The sequence below is a fragment of the Megalops cyprinoides genome, chromosome 3, assembly GCF_013368585.1.
Source record: "Megalops cyprinoides isolate fMegCyp1 chromosome 3, fMegCyp1.pri, whole genome shotgun sequence".
NCBI classification, from domain to species: Eukaryota; Metazoa; Chordata; class Actinopteri; order Elopiformes; family Megalopidae; genus Megalops; species Megalops cyprinoides.
Window position 1 is genome coordinate 54,340,469 of NC_050585.1, and position 22,998 is coordinate 54,363,466.

The following is a 22,998-nucleotide window of genomic DNA, read 5'->3' on the forward strand; positions in this document are numbered from 1 at the left end:
TAAAGAATAATTGTTGAGTTAATATTTCCATATAAGGAAAACAGCCATCTACCTTCTAAAAATGAACAGACATGATGCCTCTAACCAAACATGGAGCAGAGACTGAATATTCTCACATGGCTTAGGGGTCAGAAAGTGCACTGTGATCTGGACTGTTACATTACACAGAGAGTGCGCTGTGATCTGGACTGTTACATTACACAGAGAGTGCACTGTGACGTTACACAGAGAGTGTACTGTGCTGTTACATTACACAGAGAGTGCGCTGTGACTTTACACAGAGAGTGTACTGTGCTGTTACATTACACAGAGAGTGCGCTGTGATGTTACACAGAGAGTGTACTGTGCTGTTACATTACACAGAGAGTGCGCTGTGACGTTACACAGAGAGTGTACTGTGCTGTTACATTACACAGAGACCATGAATTACGGACATTGCGCAGAATGTGTGGTGCCTCTATTCATCAATAGCTACAGCCCACTGGCCAGCAGGGGGCACTGCTGCCCTGACTTCAGCCCATTAGCACCGTCTCACTGCAGGCTGTACCGCGCTGTACTCACATACCTGCGATAAGAGTCACCAGGCAAAGCTGCAGGTGAACAGGACATGCCACACACCTGAGGCTGCAGGTGGAGACAGCTCTGCCACATGAGTGACAGTCCCCTGCATTCTGATCACACCCTCATCTCCACATCACAAAACAGATGTGACGTCATTCACCCGGGTATCATCCTGCACAGGCCACCGTATCCACACGCACTTAAGGAAGCGGTCTGCCTTTAGCGCTCTAACCGTATCCCTGCGGCTGCATTGCACCTGGGATTCGCACCTCATGGCCGCTTCCCTGAACCCTCTCACGCTCTCCCCTCTCACACTAACAGACAAGCTGGCAAAGCTAAGCTCACTGGCCACTGGTAACAGCTGTAGCAGCAGCATCCATATCATAAGGTTGGCATTAGCCTATGAACAAGTGAGGGGGAAGGACTCCCATGTCTGCAACCCATCATCAGAGCCTACACACCAGCCAGCCACTATGTACTGCTGACCCTACACACCAGCCAGCCACTACGCGCTGCTGACCCTACACACCAGCCAACCACTATGCACTGCTGACCCTACACACCAGCCAGCCACTACACACTGCTGACCCTACACACCAGCCAGCCGTACAGCCGTCTTCCAGAGAACGCACGCCTGGATGTACGCCCCAGTTCTGGCTATGCTGTGCAGGGGACGGATGTGTGTTCCAGCAGTCACTCCTGCGCACGAGCTCGTCATCATGTGACTTTAGTAGCACTTTGCTCTGGTTCTTTGTCAGTCACTCTGGATAAGAGAGTCACATTACTGTAAATATAAAACCTGAGTCTTTCACAACAGCAACAGCAAGCAGCGGGGGAAGAAGCTAACGTCAGCGCTACACTGCCAATGTCATACACAGCAAGCGAGTAACACTTCTGACATCATGGTTTTATAAATGCATAATTAAGTATTAATAACTACATTATACAACAGTCAAAATACATAGCTGATGGCTGGTCCAACATTAATAAAAGTTATCAGATGTGTTATTAATAGTGTATCAGTAATACTATATGTGTTATTAATAAATGAGCATTTGTTATCATTGGGCAGCCGTGCGGTGTAGTGCTGAGGAGCTGAGTTCTTCACTTAGGTTATCACTTCAGTTCCCAGACGAGGCACTGCTGTTATCGAAGGCACTTATTCTGAACTGCCTCAGTAAAATCCAGCTGTATGAACAAATAACATATAGAAACTGCAAACTCCAGTCGTTATGGGTAACGTAATGTAATGGACTTGTCTGTTATTAGTTGCAGTCATTATGTTGTGGGGAAGTCTGTTGCAAACTCACAAATATGGGCTACTAAAGTTCTTAAATGTCACTGGTGCACATAAAGTAGGACATATGCAATGGATGAATATCTTAATTACAGACTGTAGGAAAGACCAGGTTCTTTCTTTAGGTTATGTAGGTGGGTAACGTGTGCACTGAGGCCAAGTATCTCTCAGAGAGAGAAATCAGAGTAAGCGATTTCTGTCTGCGCCACAAGAGGGCAGTGGAGATTTTGCTGTTTTGGCATAGTCTCCTTTTCTCTAATGGAAGTGGTCATTTCACATGAAACACACATTAATGACTCAGCACACTGTGCTCCTGGCTGCTGGAAAACCCTGGCTTTTGTTCCAAAGTTCACACCCTGTTACTAATACTTATTTGATGTGGGTTTTGTAAATTTAACCCTTGACAGTGCATCATTCTGTAAGAAGTTTGCATATGCAAAGCCCCTAACCCATGAAAAAGATTGCATACCAAATACTTTTTGAATCTGAACAATATTAAATCTGAAGGACCTTCTATAACTAATCTATAGAAACTGTGGGGAAAAAAACATATATAAAATATATGTCACAATTATTTATTTTTCAGACAAATCACAAAGGTAACATTCTGTCTATTTCTAACGCTGGATATTTCACTGAATGAGAGCAGGTTAAGTATCTCATTCAGAAGCACATCAGCAGTGCCCACCCTGTCTAACCTGCTACCTTTAGCACAAACCCCTCTGCTGCCCCTGCAGGTTAAACACAGCACCAGCACTCTGCAGAGCCGCTGGGCACAGGGAGAGGTTAAGGACTCATTTCTCAAACTAGGAAGTATTTTCCACAGAATTATAAATGCATGGAGTAACCTTCCAGGACCCACAGTGGAAGCAGAGACCCACAGAGCACTCAAAACCAGGCCTGACACAGCACTGGACACGCCCTCGACTACATACAGAAACTGACTAGCCCACGGGCTGGGTGGCCTGCTTCTGTTATTAAACTCTTTATTTTCATTACTCACAGTCCTGCCTTCTTCAAAATGTCCTCATACTTCATGTACACCACGGGAAGCTGTAACGGCTTCAGACTGGCGGTGTTTCTGCAGCTGTGCTGTATAGAGGTTAGGGGTCTGGGCTTGCAGCTGGGCAGTTCTGGTGCTGGGCCCTTCATGGAGGTACTGAAATGCTCCAGTTCATACCCAGCTCTATGACCTGATCATAAAGCAGCCACCTGATAAAACTGATCTTGTTTTTCTGCAAGGCAAATTAATAACAGTAACGATAATAAATAAGCATTACAGGAGTTACCCGAGTGTGACGAGAGCTCATCGCAGTAAACATGCCCCCGGGATCCGTCTACAGGGAGCGACACGTTGCTACAGAATGCGTTTTGTTATACTCATATCCGCAGGGTTCCTGCTGCTTCAGCTCATAAAAGCAGTGTTGGCGCCCCCTAGTGTCGGCCGGCCCCGCGGCTCAGAGCAGCCTCATTCACAGCAGGCTCGCAGATAAAGTGCATGTTTGCACTGTGACTGTGGTCGGTGGGAGGGGGGGGGTTGCTCAGAATTGTACAAATCAGAAAGGGCAGAGGACACAGCTCAGCTGACCCCGACCCCCTACACGACATGGGTCTTCTGGGCAGGTCAGATCAAGGCCATCCTGTCACCATGGAGACCCACACCCAGTATAAGAAACAGCAGCAGTTCACCTGGAGCTCCTGGTCAGATCAGCTGCAGTTCACAGAGCTATCCAGCCTTGCACCCACTCACTCATGGATACTTACATCCCTCTCTCTCTCACACACTGTAAAGCTCCAGCCTACTTCTGAAAATCTTTCCTTGAAAAACCCTGTGGATTTGACCCTATAACCCACTGCTGCCAGCTGAAGGCCTGCCTCTCCACATGGTGCTTTTCAGGAGTAGACAGGAGGCAGCTGCAATGCTGTGTGGTCATGTTGCAGACCTGCTGACGGACAGACGGTCAGGCCACAGCCCTACAGAAACCCTCCACCTGATACATCGCATAACAGAATCCTCCTTCAATCTAAGTGTGTATTAAACCAGATACTTAAAGCGATTTCAATGGCTGTATGTGTAGTAAACTGCAATACGTGCAGTATTGTGCAGTGTGTGTAGTATTGTGGAGTAATGTGCAGTGTGTGTAGTATGTGTAGTATTGTGCAGTATGTGTAGTGTTGTGCAGTAATGTGCAGTGTGTGCAGTATATGTAGTATTGTGCAGTATTGTGCAGTGTGTGCAGTATGTGTAGTATTGTGCAGTATTGTGCAGTGTGTGCAGTAATGTGCAGTGTGTGCAGTATATGTAGTATTGTGCAGTATTGTGCAGTGTGTGCAGTATTGTGCAGTATTGTGCAGTATGTGCAGTATTGTGCAGTATTGTGCAGTAATGTGCAGTATGTGCAGTGCGTGTAGTATTGTGCAGTAATGTGCAGTATGTGCAGTATTGTGCAGTAATGTGCAGTATGTGCAGTATTGTGCAGTATTGTGCAGTAATGTGCAGTATGTGTAGTATTGTGCAGTAATGTGTAGTATTGTGCAGTAATGTGCAGTAATGTGCAGTATGTGCAGTATTGTGCAGTATTGTGCAGTAATGTGCAGTATGTGCAGTATTGTGCAGTATTGTGCAGTAATGTGCAGTATGTGTAGTATTGTGCAGTTATGTGTAGTATTGTGCAGTAATGTGCAGTATTGTGCAGTAATGTGCAGCGTGTGCAGTGTGTGCAGTATTGTGCAGTAATGTGCAGTAATGTGCAGTATGTGCAGTAATGTGCAGTATGTGTAGTATTGTGCAGTTATGTGTAGTATTGTGCAGTAATGTGCAGTATTGTGCAGTAATGTGCAGCGTGTGCAGTTATGTGTAGTATTGTGCAGTAATGTGCAGTAATGTGCAGTGTGTACAGTGTGTGCAGTATGTGTAGTCATGTGCAGTATGTGCAGTATTGTGCATTAATGTGCAGTGCGTGTAGTATTGTGCAGTAATGTGCAGTGCGTGTAGTATTGTGCAGTAATGTGCAGTATTGTGCAGTAATGTGCAGTGCATGTAGTATTGTGCAGTAATGTGCAGCGTGTGCAGTGTGTGCAGTATTGTGCAGTAATTTGCAGTGTGTGCAGTGTGTGCAGTATTGTGCAGTAATGTGCAGTGCGTGTAGTATTGTGCAGTAATGTGCAGCGTGTGCAGTGTGTGCAGTATTGTGTAGTAATGTGCAGTATTGTGTAGTAATGTGCAGTGCGTGTAGTATTGTGCAGTATTGTGCAGTAACAGGCAGAGCATGCTGGGAGGGAGGCTGAGCACGCTGCCTCTGCAGTGCTACAGGTGAGCCTGCAGCTCAGGGAGCCTTTCAATTTATCAAAACAAGCTGTCACCACACAGAATGAACACCTCAGGAGACGGGTTGCCAGGTGTGGCATGGGGTTGCCAGGACAGGGGGAATTCCTGTTTTGTTAACAGGAGAGGCTGAGTGACCTGCTTTATGGCATACCTCCCCTCAGTGCCAGAGCAGACGTATGATCAGAGGATCCTAACACAGAGCGCCCCCCGCTGGAAGTGTGTGAGCACTGCAACAACCACTGGCACTGAAACTGGCACAGAACCAGACTGACACTGGCACAAGCAGACTCTGTTTACTGAAGGACTACTGGGGAAACAAAGAGGCTCCAAATATCCAAATAGGCTGTCGTGTGTGTGTGTGTGTGTGTGTGTGTGTGTGTTAGTATGTGAGTATTTTGTGTGTGTGTATGCGCATGTAAGTGTGAGCATAGGGTGTGTGTGTTTGTGTGTGGGGGGATGTGAACGTATGTGTGTGTGTGTGTATGCTGGAGGGATGTGAGTGTGTGTGTGTTAATGCTGGAGGGATGTGAGTGTGTGTGTGTAAGTCTCTGTGTCTGCATGACTGCAGACTGGAGTTTATATAAGGCTTGATTCTTCATTCATATTTTCCCAAAGTAATTTGCAGTGTTACCTGTAGTGAATGCATTAATGTACAGTGTTACCTGTAGTGAATGCATTAATGTATACTGTTACCTGTAGTGAATGCATTAATGTGCAGTGTTACCTGTAGTGAATGCATTAATGTATACTGTTACCTGTAGTGAATGCATTAATGTGCAGTGTTACCTGTAGTGAATGCATTAATGTATACTGTTGCCTGTAGTGAATGCATTAATGTATACTGTTACCTGTAGTGAATGCATTAATGTGCAGTGTTACCTGTAGTGAATGCATTAATGTATACTGTTGCCTGTAGTGAATGCATTAATGTATACTGTTACCTGTAGTGAATGCATTAATGTGCAGTGTTACCTGTAGTGAATGCATTAATGTATACTGTTGCCTGTAGTGAATGCATTAATGTGCAGTGTTACCTGTAGTGAATGCATTAATGTGCATTGTTAATTGAGGTGAACAGATTACTCCATCCCCTCATGTGTAGTGAATGCACCTTCAGCGCCAATTAATGTTTGTTTCTAGGCTTAACTTCCCGAACGTACTTTTGCAAGCCAGGGTCAATGTCTCGGGTAATAAATGTTTGCATTTGCGTGCTTTAACGATAGCGTTTACAAACCTAGACTTGTTCGCGCTTTGTGGGAATGTTTTAGACGTTTTTCAGTTCGTTTTTTGTTTTTCAGACGAGGAGGGTGCATTCCGTCCGGATTATCATTTCAAAACTACGTCAAGGAGGGAGAACTGCAGGGAAATGGGGGGGGGGCGACTATATACCTGCACAGACTTCATACCGTACATCTGCATGGCTCCTCCCCAACAGCGTCTCACGGGACAGACCCCCCGCCCTTCTCCTATTCCCTGAGCGGGCAGCTCCGTATCCCCTCCAAGCTCCCCGACCCCGTTCTGTATCGGTCTCTCTCAGTGATATGACTGCGTTTCCGTCCATTCAACCCGTCCGGCTGCGCAGCGCACAGCGCTACTCCTCCCTCTGAGATGCGGGTTTACTCAGAAACACTGACTGCACTGCAACACCCCACATTTCCAAAAAACTTTCAAAATCCCATCTGAGCTCCTGACGACAGGGAGATGTGCCTTTCTCCTTTAAAGTTTGGTGGGTTCTCACTGTCCACCAAACTTTGTAGGAAGGCCAGGAGAGTGACCTGGTGAAATTAAGGAAAATGCGCTATTGTGGAAAAGTTCGTACGATCAGTTACACCACCAGCAATAGCAGCTGTTGGACCTAAACTGTAGGCGATGTAATAACAGGGTTATATAATCGATATTGTACTGTTGCCTAACGAGGGGAATAATATACATGCTTAAATTTAAGATGTGTCGTCCTGTTTCCGTATGTGGATATGCTCTCATTATCACAAACGGTGCTTTTCTACCAAAAAAATAAACGCATGAATTAAAAGCATGAATCACTCGTTCTGTCTGACGAACGCAAAATTAGGAGAGCACTTACGGGAGCGGTCCCGTTACCGTATCACCCACCCCCATAGGGGGATTTAGCCGGGTTAGGACATCCCTGTTTTAACGTAAGCATAAAACGACGTATTGTTTCACTGAACTGTGAAGGAGACTTCGGAGTTACCTGTGATGTAAAATTATCTCTTTAAAAATGGTTCACTCTTCTGTCGCCAGTTAGTCCACACTACGATGTACAATTCACACAGCTATCGGCACGGTTCACTCCTGCTTCCACCCGGTTACCTCTGCTGGTCCCGGTTACCCAAACCACCGCAACAAGTGGGACTTCGGCGAGATGCGACATTACAGCTTTAAGCGCATGACTTGGCGACATCAGACGATCACACATCAGGACACTTTGGCCGTTTGGTTTCTGCTCTCACCTATAAGCCACGTGACGGGCATGCTTCATCAAAAAGCGCTGCGGCTCCGCGCTGCAATGAAGACAATGACTTTGAAGTCTCAAGAAATTTAAAACAATCTCTAGCTACATCGCCAACACTTCGGTTACAATTTAACTGTTCACGAAAAAATAGAATGGAAGGGAAGGAAGAGCCGGCAAGTTTCCACAAGCCCACCCCCGCTGCAGATGCTTGAAAAAATGTGATGTACATTAGCGGTCCTACATTTCTGCATTGCCTATGAGACACCGTGAAAGCTACAACTCCAATTAACATTTATCAAATCATATTACACCAATATAGTAAAATGTTTCAACATGTTATGACAACGGTCTACATTATAATGGAATTATGAATTTATAACATGTACGCCCTTTAGTAAAATATGTATTAATAGATTCCAAACAAAGCAATATTCTTTAAGTTTTAAGCACACATTTTGTGCAAACTGTTAGCCACTGAAACACGCTTATGGGTCAGATCCTGCTTCACCAATAAAAACAGTAGCACAAGCTGATATAAAATATAAAATATGAATTATAGCAAGAATGCGAAGCTGTGCACTCACCGCTGCATCCGAATCGCGCACATGCACGCACAGGGCTGCGAAAACCGCAGCCAGGACTAGACTCTGCGCACTCTTAATGTGTATATTCTTCATTTTGCAAAACAATCCACTTCATCAGCAGTGACAGATACTACCAAAACGATATGGTAGACATGTCATAATCTTTTAAAATAAACTGTTACAAAAGCAGCACTGACAAGTACACTCTCCTCGCCGCCAACTCCCGAGCCAACTCTGATCTGGGGCCGTGCTTAACTTATTCCCTGCCACTTAACCTGTTGAGCGGAACTACTTTTTTGTAGATCAATGCGCGCAAGTAGTTCCTAAATGCCACCAGTTCATAAATTTGCATACATTTCCTCGTTATTAAGTAGCACATTCCGTTTATATAATTACCATGATTTATTCGGTAGGCTACTTATCCACCATACGAGTGTACATTTAATTACTTTTAGTTTTACACTCAAACCACTGCGACAACGCGTTTTTCACATTGTCACAGAAAGTGTGACATTAGCTAATACCACCGAATGGGACAAAACGCGGATCATATATTAAGTCTTAGCATGCAAAACACGGAAACATTTAATGGTAATTTTTATAATCTACTTTACATGACCATCCTGAAAATGCGCAAAATTATATGGAAAAGTGGTAAATATACCCATGGATAAAAACACTGGGCTTAGAAAATTACATAATTAAATAAGATGATTATAACGTATATATATATATGTGTGTGTGTGTGTTTTATTTTCGGAAAAACACTACAATAAAGTAGTTTTTACTGAATACAGGCGTGTATAACACTGCATATTCCTCATAATAATTCACAAGTGGTATAACGTGTAAGGTTTTAACCAGTTGCATATTTTATCTGCAAAGTAATAAGAATATCTGTCCTTTTCGGTTTTGCTTTGACTCTCTTGCCAGCAGGTATTGCGCTCTAATTTAGCTTCATTAACACACGACAAGGTGTATCGGCTGGAAGCTCCGCCCCTCGCCGCCTCTAATGCCGCTCCGCCTGTCACGCAGCTCCGAAACAACTTGGCGCAGCTGCTGAGCCTTCAAACTACTGGAGTTTTGTGAGTTGCCTTTTTCTGTCTGTCAGAACATGCTTTTCCTAACTATTATAAGTTGGTTTACCCATGATTTGAAATCTAATTCTCAAATGTTGGGGTAAACATCGTTTGATCAGGTTACTTTTTCAACTCTTCTCGCTCCCTCTTTCAGCCGGTCTCCGCGTTCGCAGCAGCGGTGAGAGACTCCGCTTCGCAGATCCGTCGGAGAGCGCAAGTGAAGCCGCCGTCGAGGCGCACCGTCTCCCGCTGAAGTCGCAGAAACGTCCGCAGCCACGGGAGTTTCACGCTGCGCCGGAGAAAAATGAAATTCCGGTACGTGCAACGTTATTGGCAGCGGGTCAATGCTGATGCTGTCCCGTGCATACATTACGATACACTGTCACCATACACCGATTTTGTCAACGCATGTCAAATGTATGGGAACAGAATAACTGCTATCAACTATAAAAAACCGACAAACAAACAAACCTGTATTTCTACCGTTTTTTTTCGTTTGCAGAATTTTAATTCTCGCAGTGGTCCTGGCAGTTGAAACTGTGTACGCGGTAAGTCTTATACCTGTCTTTTATAGTCTATGTATGCATCTGATATCACGTCTGAATGCCTGTTACATGCGGACTCAGTTCTGCAGACTTTTACTGGCACATATTAATTCGGCTGCGGTTGTCACGCTGTTTAATCCGTCCGTTTTACATGCGGAAAACGTCTTAGACTTTACCCTCAGGTAAACAGGAGAATTGCGGATGCGGTTTTGACAGAATTTCTCGAGGTAAACCGCATAAATTGCACCATATGCAACAGAATCATGTGCTCAAGTTGAATTTATGGCAAGCGGAAAATATTTACCGGTAATTACAACTTACAACAGTGTTCAGCGAGAGGAAACTAAAACGCAAGATGACGAAACCCAAATGTGTTGCACATGCGTAAGAAAATTTGAAGGAGTTCGATGATAAATGATATCTGGCCATGTTTATAACCTAGACGATACTTTTACTGATCCGGGCGACACATGCTGTTCTCGAGACAAACGAAAACAACTGTACAGTTAGCGAAGAATGAGTTATATTCATTGATTACATGAATAAAAGTGTACAATATTTTCTGAAAGATGCAGCGACATATAATGGACAGCAGGTTGTTTTATTAATATGTATATATGTGGGTAAAGTGCCTCAGATGTGAAATGTTATCAGGAGTCCCGGTTTCCGCGGCATCCCGCCGCTTAGTGCCAAAACAGCGCTAAATTTGAACGTGTGGCCAGCAGCACTATTTTAAGTCTGTTTGCTGACACCTTCTCAATGTGTTGTGTGTTTCCCCTGTTCATATCCTATAACCCAGTCTAAAATAAAAATAGACATTAACATTAAATGTCAGGTCCAGATCTGACATCCCTCTTGATTTGAGGTTTTTGCAGCAACTTCAGTAGCTTGATAGTACATTATTGTCACTCTTAGCCAGAGCGACGTGCATGGGTTGCAAGTTTTACACGTTATCCGTTTATACAGCTGGATATTAACTGAGGCGATTCTGGGTTAAGTATCTTGCCTCAGAGGTACCGCAGCCGTGTTCCAGCGGGGAATCGGTTACAGCCCTGCTCTTTACCGCTAAGCTGCAGCCTCGCTGGCATTGGTCTGGCACTGATCCTCTGATCTGAACCCACAGTCACATGGTCACAGGGTTGGGGGTGGGGGCTGCAGGCTGGCATGATGGCACAGGGTCTGGGGATGGGGCTGTTTAGGAAAGGGACAGTCTAGTGCCACTCTAGGCACTTCTACATTTGCACTCTCACTCATTCATGCTAAGAGTGAGGAATTTATGTGGGGACCTTAACAGGTGTATGGTGGGCTCTTGGTGTATACACACGCACACACACGTACAACCACACACACATACACACACACACATACATACACACACACACACACACACACAGTGCAGATTTGTGCTGGTGTGGTTATTCCACACTGTATGTTAGCACTACCTTACAAATCACAGCAGCGTAGGATTGCAGGTTCTCTCCTGCATTACAGATGATGCAAGACTCCATGCGACAGAGCTGCAGGGTCAGTGATGAGGGCCTGCGGTCTGCACTCGCCGTGCGGATGCAGAACAGCGTGAATGAGTTCAGATGACAGAGACGCAGAGGGTGGGGATGCCTCAGCCTCTCCGGGCACAGTGACCACATGCAGCTCTCATATTCAAAAAAAAAAACAGCCATTGGGAAAGTTATGTGCATACAGTGTAGTAGTGGCATTAGTAATAATAATGCACATTTGTAATGTACAAAATTGTTCAAGTTTAAGGCGTTCAGGGAGTTTTGCTTCTCATTTTACACCTCTATGATTCTTCCAAAAATAACATTAGCTTTTTGTAGACTGAATGAGAGGTTTGAAGCACCAAAGAGTTTTAACTATGGTGGGATTGTGATGCAGGAATGGGAAAGGTCAGAGGTCACAGTTTAAAGGTCAAATTCTGATTGGTATTCAGTGCTGCAGGTGCTTGTTTTTGCTTCAGTTGGTGTTTATCTTCGAAAAGGGTTGGTCTTTGTTGTTCTAGTGGAAATTTCCTTCAGTTTCCTGAGCCAAAGCGAGGTTTGTGATTTAGACTCCTAATTCTTGTCTTTGCTTGTGTGGAGAATCAAAGCTCAGTGCTTTAAAGGTCAGGCGTCTTTCACAGTCTGTCCTCTTGGGTTGAACTGTTTTGTGTAATTTTCTGCAGGACTGTTCACGCTTTTGGGAGCAGAATATGTGAATGACAGGGTCTCACGGATTTACCTCAGGTCCCTCATCAGTGTTGATTGTTCAGTTCTTGCAAAAGAGGGGAGGTCATCTGTCTTTATCTTCCCTGAACCGTTATTCCAGGTGTTAGGGTGTGGGGAGCATGTCCAGGGTGTGGGGAGCTGGCAGTGACAGAGAACCCAGGAGGGGTGGAGCTGTTGTCTCCTGGGGACAGTATGAGGATGCAGATTTGGTCTCTGAAAGTTCATCCACAGCAGTGCGACCTGGAAAATTGTCTGCATTGGTTTCATCATGGTGACTTTCCAATGACAATGTTCGAATCACAGGTTTTTATCTTGGCTAAAGACTACGGTGAACGTCCCAGCCCAACGAAACCAGCCGCTCTACCTGTCCTGCATCCTGAGAAGGATGATGTCACTTCCTGTTGCAGACTTATCTGATTGAGCTTTAGAGAGGAGGCATTAGGTTAGACACAGAGATGTGTGACTCTTACTTCCTGCGGACACTCAGTTCTGGCTTTTGGCAGAAAGGGAATTGGGGTCAAAATCTCTGTCAGGTGTTCTGTCCTGGCACAGGTTACGCTGCTTTTGACTGAGATCTGGTGGAGTCTGAGAATGAGGGACAGATGTATTGACCTCACTCTCTTCACAAATGCTTTCATAGCTGATCATAGCTTTGCAGAGAGAGGAGGTCAGATCTCCTCTTTGATTCTAAATTTTCCCCCCTTTCCACTGTAGAACTGTAATCATGCCAACTGGTTCCAGCTCTACAGTGGGAAAGTGGTATAACGAGCCTGGTTCCAGCTCTACAGTGGGAAAGTGGTTTAATGAGCCAGCCTGGTTCCAGCTCTGCAGCGGGAAAGGGGTATAACGAGCTAGCCTGGTTCCAGCTCTGCAGTGGGAAAGGGGTATAACGAGCTAGCCTGGTTCCAGCTCTGCAGTGGCAAAGGGGTATAACAAGCTAGCCTGGTTCCAGCTCTGCAGCAGGAAAGGGGTATAGTGAGCAGCCTGGTTCCAACTCTGCAGCGGGAAAGGGGTATAGTGAGCCAGCCTGGTAGAAAAGGGGTGTTCAGTATTGGGTTTTTTGTTTGTTCTTAGTGCTTTATCCCCAGGTGCTATTGTAGATGTGACATGCAATATGCTATGTGATACATTCACTCTGACACTGTTAAATTCACTCTGACACTGTTAAATTCACTCTGACATGGTTTTTAGTGTGGCATCTGATGCTGCAGCCATGTGCTAAATAGATTGATGAGAGATATCTTCCTCAGTCTGCCTCCTCCTCCATGACAGGGTTGGTGCTCTATGGCGGCTTCTTCCTCCTCTCTTTCAACATGCTGTGCGTTTCTTATGTGCGGAAAGTCACTCCACTCAAATCTCAATGGAATCTGTCAGCTCTCACTTTTTAAATGGCTCCTTCCCCCCTGGTCAAGTACACTTTAATGAGTTTTTTGTCAACCACTCAACACTAATCCTGAGAGGGGCCTTTTAGCCTACATGCTGGGACAGCTGAAGGCTGTGGGGGGGGGGGGGGGGGGGGGGGGGGGGTTCAGGGAGAAATTTCCCTGATTCTAATCTTCTGTTCCTCATATTTTTGGTGGAGATGTTGGGGTCCGCCCCCTCCCTCCTTCTGTGCCGCTCCTGCCCGCATTGTGCCTTCAGCGCTCTCCTGGAATTCCGCGGCCGCTTTGGCCCGACTTGTCATAAGCTCCTCCCACCAGCAGGTGTCACCCTGCGGAGCATTCCTCAGCAGCAGTAGCATTTGCAGTCTTTTGTAGATTTGCATAGTCTGAGGAGCTGGAATGTGATCATCACTGTCAGGGACAGCTGGCAGCATTGAAACATGCATCTTGCTTTTTCCTTCTTTTAAAAATCAGGGTAAGTATAGTGAGGATATAAAATAATATGCAAATGAGGGAACATATGTCATAGCTGGATGTACATAAATCTTATTTGCATATTGCATAAGGAAATGTGCAGCTGTATATATATGAGCTGGGAATAAGGAGGTAGTGATGTCACTACCACTACTTTTTAATGCGTTTTTTTTGGTCTTCCGGATCCTGAAATCACACTGTACACCGCTGCAATCTGACTTACCTGCCGGACAGATGAGCTCTGTCCACCTGGGCATAAGGAAGCTTAGCTGCATCCCTCCTGAGCTGGTGGCAAGAGCCAGAAGGTCAATAATAATGAAAAACTTTATTTGTTACCGGATGCGCAGAGCTCTGTATAAGCCCTCTTTCCCGCTAAAGCACCCAGCGCTACAGCTCTTTCCACCACGGGTTGCGTAACATGTGGCTTGTCTCCAGAATGACTTCGCTCCCCATCTCAGAAAAATAGTAAAATGAAAACCTGCAACAGGTTGTAGTCTAATTTGATTGCATAAATATGCCATGTTTCATAAGATCCTCTGTTCCGCTGTGCTGTGTTAAAATATAATTACAGTTGTTTAACAGTTGCGCTTCCCTGTGAGGCTTCAGGCTCGGGTGTGAGCAGGGCGCGTGCAGGATGTGAACATGGCGGGTGATCTTCAGGCTCGGGTGTGAGCAGGGCGCGTGCAGGATGTGAACATGGCGGGTGATCTTCAGGCTCGGGTGTGAGCAGGGCGCGTGCGGGATGCGGACATGGCGGGTGATCTTCAGGCTCGGGTGTGAGCAGGGCGCGTGCGGGATGTGAACATGGCGGGTGATCTTCAGGGTTTATTTTATTTCATCCAAAGTGTTTCTGTATCAGTTTATCCGTGCGGTACCTGTCAGCCTACACACACCTCTCTGCCAGTATTTTCACACACACGCACGTGCACACGTTCACGTACACATATACACACGCACCACACATGCACACACACACACACACACATGCACACACATGCACACACACACACACACATGCACACACATACACACAAACACACACACACACAAACACACACACACACACGCACACGCACACTCACAACACACACACTTTTGTAGCGTATTCAGCAGATTATATTCATTTTATCCTGTCTATTGAAGGATGTGCTGGGAGTCTCTGCAGTGTATCTGGGTCTGTGTGTCCGTGTGTAGGCTGGGTCCAGGCTCAGTTGGCAGTAATGGGTGGATCTCTGACTCAGGCCCAGTGGAAGCCATTTTGGCTCCATTAGAGACTCCATTAGAGATAAATGGGACAGATGGTATTATCCCTGCCTGATCCACAACAATGAGCACCTGTCTATTTGCCCCAGTTTCTCTGTATGCTGCTTCAGTCCTAAATTAGCCCACTGTTCAGCACAGAAATCTGGGTATTGTAGTTTAAACTGTAGCCTGTGTTCATGTGCATGTGTGGAGGGAATTTTTGGAAGGGAGAAGAACCCAGGCTGCACTACACTCCTCTCCACCTCCAGCAGGTGTGTGAGAATGGCCAGGTGCTGACCTCCTCTCTCCCCCTGATGGGCCGTCTGACAGGTCTGACCCCCCCCTTCTGAAAGCTTGATCACTTCGCCATGTTCAACAGTTGAAGCACAGTGGCAGTTAGCAGCTGAGCTGTGAGCAGCCTGTCATGCTGAAGTTTAAAGTTGGCTGCTCAGGGCTCTTTTTTCTCAAGTCCAAACTCCTTTCCTTCTCTGGGCTCCACATTTTTTCCACATCCTGAGGCAGAAGGCGTGTCCCTGTCACGGCAGACACAGGTTGGATTACCGGATTAGCTGTAATGTGCAGAAACAGGTTTGAGATCAGTCCTAAGCCCAGAAGCCCCCACCCCCCCACCCCCACACACCGCTGCTGACCCCCCCCCCCCCCCCCCCCCCCCAGTGGGGAGGATGCCAACCCTCAAACATCAGCAGAACACAATGTGCCTACATCACAAAAGAATGTGACTACAGCAGGCTGGCCAATCAGAAAAGGGCTCATTTCATCTCTGCCACACTGCAGTGTTGAATGGGTGGGTAGGGTTACGGCTCCAGGTCTCCTAACGTCAGCCAGGTGAGACAGACAGGTAGTGATCACCACAGTGAAGCACACACCTGGTGGTGTGATATTTGAGGACTTTAGAGTGTTCATAAAAGTGTGAAAGTGTAGATCCTGTTTCGTCCAATGGCGTGCAGCTGTGGTGGGCTTCTGCTTCCTGGGATAGAGTGAAGATGGACGATGTAGCTGGATGTTCAGGTGTTCCGGAGGTAGAGGAGATGAGACCAAATCAGGGACTCCAGTCCCACTCCGTTTGACCCAAAACACCACTCACCCACTCCAGACAGGCGATAGCTCAACCATCTGAACCAGTTATAGTGTTTTCCTATTTTACCATCTACATCAAAGTTATGAAAGATGATAAGATATAAAGATGATGACCAGGAGTAGGGCTGCTAGATTATGGCAAAAATCATAATCACGATTGTTTTGGTCAATATTGAGATCACGATTATTTAACATGATTACTCATTGACTTTGGAAACATTGTGCATTTATTGAACTTTTAACCCTTTCGCAGGTACGGTCACACCGGTGTGGTTATCCGTTTAGCACGTATGCTAAAACCGGCGCAATCAGAGCACTAGATTGGAAAAATTCTAGCTAATTTTAGCTTTCAGGACAACAGCGACGTTAAATCAACAGCGATTTAACGTTAAAAAATACAGCAAATGCTAACTGAAAACTATGAGAAGCTTGAATAAACCATGTAACGTAACATGTGCACTACATAGCATAAAAATAAGTTACGTGTGAACGGGTTAAAAAGACGTATCTTTTCAACAGTGGATTTTTTTGAACTTTAAATATAATTCAACTGAAAAACACACAAAAAATAAATATATATACATTTCGATAATTAATGCGGCACAATAATCATTTTATCTCGATTATCTTGTTTATCTTGTTATCTTTAGAAGCCAAAATCACAATTGTCAATAAAATTCAATTAATAGCCCAGCCATAATCAGAAGTCCACAGTGGTGGAACTAATTGGCCACCAGGATATAGGGGATCTGTTCATTTCGTCACTCACCAGTGACCCCTGCTGGTCATTCAGGTGCTTGCAGTCTGCTGGTATAAATCTGTGTATGAAGCGTCCCTCTCAGACTCATATCTGCGCAGGCTGGGCGTGCGGTGTGTGTGGAAGCAGTGGTGACATCAGGAGTCCTGGAGGAGAGTGTGTGTTTGTCCCACCATGGGCCCCGCTGGTTTTTTGGGAGATGGGCATGTTCACTGCAGGCTATGCACGTTTGCTTTGTTGGGTGATGTTTGAAACGCTCTGAAAGTTTGGAATGTTCCAGAGACACAGTTGTTTTTAAATAAGGGCAGAGGAGGTTGAAATCTTATTAAATATGGCATCTTTATGCTATCAAATTATGCTTCAACCTGTCCCGAGGTTTTGTGTTCTGATTTATTGTAGGGATGAGGGTTTATGCTCCTGGGGAATTCTGAGGGAGGTCACATGTTACGCAACCTGTGGTGGAGAAAACTGGTCGTCCTGGGTGCTTTAGCTGGATAGAGCTCACCGTTAGAATAAACAGAAGGTTCAGTATCCAGGGTTAAATGTGTTCAGTGGAGCTTCCTGTGCATGCTGTGGTTTATCAGTATCCTTTCAAGCTCTCACAAGGCTTCTAACTTTACCTTCTCTCCTCCTCTCACTCTTGTTTTCCTCCAGCTCTCACGCATTCAGGCCTGCTGTTGCTCAAGTATAGTGGGCATTGCAGAAACAAGGCCGAACCCAGGCTCTGATCTGGCCCCCCTTACCCCCCTCCCCAGAGTCAAACAGCCTGCCCTGGACTGGCCCCCCTGACCCCCCTCCCCAGAGTCAAACAGCCTGCCCTGGACTGGCCCCCCTGACCCCCCTCCCCAGAGTCAAACAGCCTGCCCTGGACTGGCCCCCCTTACCCCCCTCCCCAGAGTCAAACAGCCTGCCCTGGACTGGTTGTTGCTCCTGATGGCCCCCATGCTGCGACGGGTCTCTCCTGCTGCAGCGGGTTTTCTGTGCCAGTCGGACCTTTTTGGGCTCCTGTCTGTTTAACATCAAGCTTCTGATCTCAGCTCTCAGGCTGGGAGTGAAGGCTTTCAATGGCTATTAAATGACACTTTTATTAAATGTCACCATATGCAGGTATGCATTGTCTCTGATTCCCAAGTGAGAGGGAGTTATTCCAGTGGAAATCTATAAGCTGTATTATAGTGCTAGCTATACTGATACCTGGGTCTGTACAGGCGTCTTATTCTCTTTGTGTCCCGTGGGCCGGGCCCCTCAGAGGGGGCTTACTGTACAGTTCTGCACTGTACAGAAAGGCCCGGCTGTCAGAGCAGGCGGTGATCCTGGCCTCAGGCTGTGTGCTGATAGCTGAGCCCTTCAGAGAGCTGAACATGACATGCCTGCGAGAACCCAGCAGCCATCTCTGCCCTTTGTCCATTTTCAAACCCTTTTTCTTCTCTTCGTAAATGAAAGAATTTTAAAGGAAAAAAGTGGTGCGGTCACACTGTACTGCAGGCAGTCAGACAGCTCCACCCTCTCATCAGACTGTCTCCATTAACACACGAATCTCTTTGAAGAGTTTTGTTTTTGTTGTGATCTTTATTTTGTATTTATTTTGTATATATAAATTAGTATATGATATATTGTGTGTGTTTGTGTTATTTTGGTATATATTTTGTTATTTTATTTAGAAGCTGACATGTTTTGTAATTTTAGTTGTATTTTTGCACCTTGACATTTTCTGGGAGGTATTGAGGAGGGGTTCTAACGGAGAAAGCACATCGCACTTTCAGCGGGTCCACTGGGTCCCACAGGCCTTTGCTCTGTTAAACACTTATCCTTACCCTACCAACCGTCGCCAGGCCTTGGTGCTTGGTGCAATCGTGAACTGCACTGCCCAGATTTCCATACTGCTGAGCTGTAAAGAGTGTAGTTTTCAACACTGCGTTAATGCTAAAATCTTCAAAAAAAACTACACGTTCCACAGCACCCTGTAGGCAGTCAGAGAACAGTCTGCATCTGGATTATTACAAAATGTTTGTGCTGAATAGGACTGTTTTTCATTGATTCATGGATTCAGAGTGTTTTTGGCATTTCATTACTGGGTCAGTACTCATGGATTAACTGCATGGATTAATACTAAAACGGGGGTTGAATCCAGGATTATATAATAATCAGGTCACAACAAACTCTGAATGTAAAGAATAATTTCAGTATAATTTTAATCTAACTCTAATTATTGATTGGTTTTGTTTAAATCTTGAGTGTAATCTTACTGCGTCAGTATTTTCTATTTCTGTTATCAAATCAAAAAGGAGTTTCTCCCTTTCCCCTGAGATTATTTTAATTGTCTGATAACATTACTTTGAATATGTTTGAATGTGGTTTGGCCCTGTTTTGGCCCTGGTTTGGCCTTCGTTTGGCCTGGCTATAGCCCTGCTGTGTATGACCTGAACGGTGTCCTGGCACAGTAACCTCATACAAACCCCGCCTTCTGTTTGGGCTGTGGCAAAATCCTAATCCCAGCATCCTTAGCGGGAGACTGCAAGCCCGCGGTGGGCCAATGGCTGGAGCTGTTGCTGGATTTCTTCATGGAATAGTTGAACTCTCATTTTATATCTGACAAATTCCCGTCTCCACGACTCTACCCGTGATCTTAGGAGCCTATCGATCTCATAACTGACATGGGAAATATTGTTGAAGTCATTAAACATGCTCTGCCATATATTGTTGTAATGCTGTCATGCGCATAAATGTTTGATGTGTGGCCCGCCGTAGCAGTGCACCTGCAAGTGCCCATGAGTCTTGGTTTTTGGAGGCGCTTGTTAAAGCTGCAAGAGGTGACATTTTAGTCATAGAATTAGTGATAACGTCCCTGATGAGGTCAGTGATAACTATAGAACCCTCTGTATCTGACAGAAACCTTTTTAACAGCTCTGTGTTGTCAAATGTATGTGAATGTAGGCCACCTGAAATGCTGGATGTAGCCACCTGTTGGCAACGGGTCGGGACAGCTCATAAATACCTGCCAATGTAGGAATACTTTTAAATCTAAAGAATCTTGATGAATAGCTTTTATCCTTATTGGTAAGAGTAGGACCAAACTGACATCACTCTCTGAATCCTGCAGCACTGAGGGCCTGTTTCAAACTGACATCACTCTCTGAGTTCTGCAGCACTGAGGGCCTGTTTCAAACTGACATCACTCTCTGAGTTCTGCAGCACTGAGGGCCTGTTTCAAACTGACATCACTCTCTGAGTTCTGCAGCACTGAGGGCCTGTTTCAAACTGACATCACTCTCTGAATTCTGCAGCACTGAGGGCCTGTTTCAAACTGACATCACTCTCTGAATTCTGCAGCACTGAGGGCCTGTTTCTGACTCTGAGTTGATTGCTGAATTGGGGCTCAGCGCTGCTGCTTCTGAGGGTCTAATTCGGCTGCGGGGTATATGAATTTGCCCCCCCGCTCCGGCTCCTCATGCGGGCAGGCGAGCGTGTGTGTCAGTGTGAGGGCAGCAGTACGGGGGGGGTAATTAGTGAAATTAAGGGCTCGTTTTTCAGTCCTGGGTGCAGAGTGTGGGGAGCGCACTCCGCGGGACTGTGATGGATGCTGAATGATGGGAGTATTTGATGTGGCTTCCCCATGCAGGGACTTGCAGGGCAGAAATGTGTATTATCACTGCGTAATTACCATGGCCTGCCTGGAATTGCTGCGCTAGACCTGAACCCCATCACACACACTCACACTCTCACTCACACACACTCACACTCTCACACACACACTCTCACACACACACACACACGCACACACGCGCACACGCGCGCGCACACACACACACACACACACACACACACACACTCACACACACACTCTCACACACACACACACACACACACACTCACACTCACACTCACACTCTCACACACACACACACTCACACACACACTCTCACACACACACACACACACACACACTCACACACACACTCTCACACACACACACACACACACACTCACACGCACACACACACACATACTCACACTCACACTCACACACACACACATAAACTCACACTCACACTCACACACACACACTCACACACACACACACACTCACACGCACACACACACACATACTCACACTCACACTCACACTCTCACACACACACACACTCACACACACACTCTCACACACACACACACACACTCACACACACACTCTCACACACACACACACACACACACACACACTCACACACACATATAAACTCACACTCACACTCACACACACAGACACACACACTCACACGCACACACACACACATACTCACACTCACACTCACACTCACACACACACACATAAACTCACACTCACACTCACACACACACACTCACACTCACACACACACACTCACACGCACACACACACACATACTCACACTCACACTCACACTCACACACACACACACACACTCACACACTCACACTCACACTCACACTCACACACACTCACACACACACACACACACACACACACACACACACTCACACACTCACACACTCACACTCACACTCACACTCACAGACACACACACACACACACACTCACACACACACTCACACTCACACTCACACTCACACTCACACTCACACACACCCTCACACACTCACACAGTCTGTCTCACACACACACACACACACACACTCTCACACACACAAACACACACCCTCACACACTCACACAGTCTGTCTCACACACACACACACACACACACACACACACACACACACACACGTGCACGCACACACTCTCACACACACACTGGCCTTGCTCTGAGAGCTTACAAGTTTACTTTCACAGGAAGAGCAGCAGTCTTTGAGGTCTTTGTAGTATTACCAAAACATGTAAAGGATGTATATTTATTCTGAAACTGATGACTTTTCATGAGAAAACTGTCTGGCATTTATTCATATGAGATGAATCCTTTTCACACAGTTTGTTTATTTTTCGATTCTCATGATCGCACATCCTGTAGGTGTTAGAGCATTTGTGTTACAGCGTTTGGCTGTTACAGCATTTGGGTGTTTGGGCGTTAGAGCGTCTGGGCGTTTGAGTGTTTGGATATTAGAGCGTCTGGGCGTTTGAGTGTTTGGATATTAGAGCGTTTGGGGGTTTGAGTGTTTGGATATTAGAGCGTTTGGGGGTTTGTGGGGTTTGCTGGGGGAGAGGCTCCCCGTGTGTCCCTGCAAACCCCACATTCCTCCCCACTAGGCAAAGCAGCAGAGCCACAGACAGCACTACGCCAGGCTAACCTTTCAGCGCAGCGCTGCTGCCGAGGCCAGATCATTCCCCTCATTACAGTGCATTACAGCAGCTTTCTCTGCGTTTGAGCGCATGTGTGCGTGTGTAAGACACATGATTATTGGATTATGTCTGTGGAATGATAACCTGAAACAGTTTATTTGACATTGTTTGGCGAGATGGAACCAATCAACAGTGTAAAGTGTGGTTCAACCGAAGGCGCTGTGGTGTCTCTCTGAATGTGTGCATTGTGTGGAGACACTGCAGTGGGGGCAGGTGCACCCACAGACTGAAGCCAGGGAAACCACTGCACTTTCTCTCATAGCCAGACCAGACTGTGGCGCAACACCGTTTCCGTCATTCAGCACCTAACTGATTCATATCTGCCATAGTGAAGCGGTCGGTTCATGTTTGCTGTTATAGTGGCTGGAGTAGCTGAGCCGTCTTCAGCTCTGCAGCTGAACAGCGTCAGAGAACAGTGTGCCACAGCCCTGAGCATGTTCCCCGCGCTGTGCATGCAATGAGCCCTCAAAACTAAGCCTCGGCCTTCTCGCACCTGACACAGCGGAGGGGGGATTCTGGGATTGGGCCCCTCAGTCCAGCTCAGAATGGGAGCAGGGAACAGGCTTTAGCGTCATTGTTCTGAGTGAGTGAATTCTTATAATCCTCTGAAATCTGCAACCT

At 46.1% G+C, this 22,998-nt stretch overlaps 2 protein-coding genes across 3 annotated transcripts in view; one reads left to right on the forward strand and one right to left on the reverse strand.

Annotated features, from left to right (window-relative positions):
* LOC118774057 (collagen alpha-5(IV) chain-like) overlaps positions 1 to 8,465 on the reverse strand; it is a 42,144-nt gene extending 33,679 nt beyond the window's left edge. Inside the window, exon 1 of the mRNA XM_036523171.1 lies at positions 8,244 to 8,465. Within this exon, the coding sequence (XP_036379064.1) occupies positions 8,244 to 8,336 (93 nt within the window). The 5' untranslated portion in view covers positions 8,337 to 8,465. The remainder of the gene's footprint in view (positions 1 to 8,243) is intronic.
* A 799-nt stretch (positions 8,466 to 9,264) lies between these two features.
* Positions 9,265 to 22,998, forward strand: part of LOC118774031 (collagen alpha-6(IV) chain-like) — a 58,209-nt gene continuing 44,475 nt past the window's right edge. For both annotated transcript variants that reach the window (XM_036523129.1, XM_036523130.1), the window contains exons 1-3: positions 9,265 to 9,328; positions 9,477 to 9,637; positions 9,825 to 9,870. In XM_036523129.1, the coding sequence (XP_036379022.1) occupies positions 9,627 to 9,637; positions 9,825 to 9,870 (57 nt within the window). In that variant the 5' untranslated portion in view covers positions 9,265 to 9,328; positions 9,477 to 9,626. The remainder of the gene's footprint in view (positions 9,329 to 9,476; positions 9,638 to 9,824; positions 9,871 to 22,998) is intronic.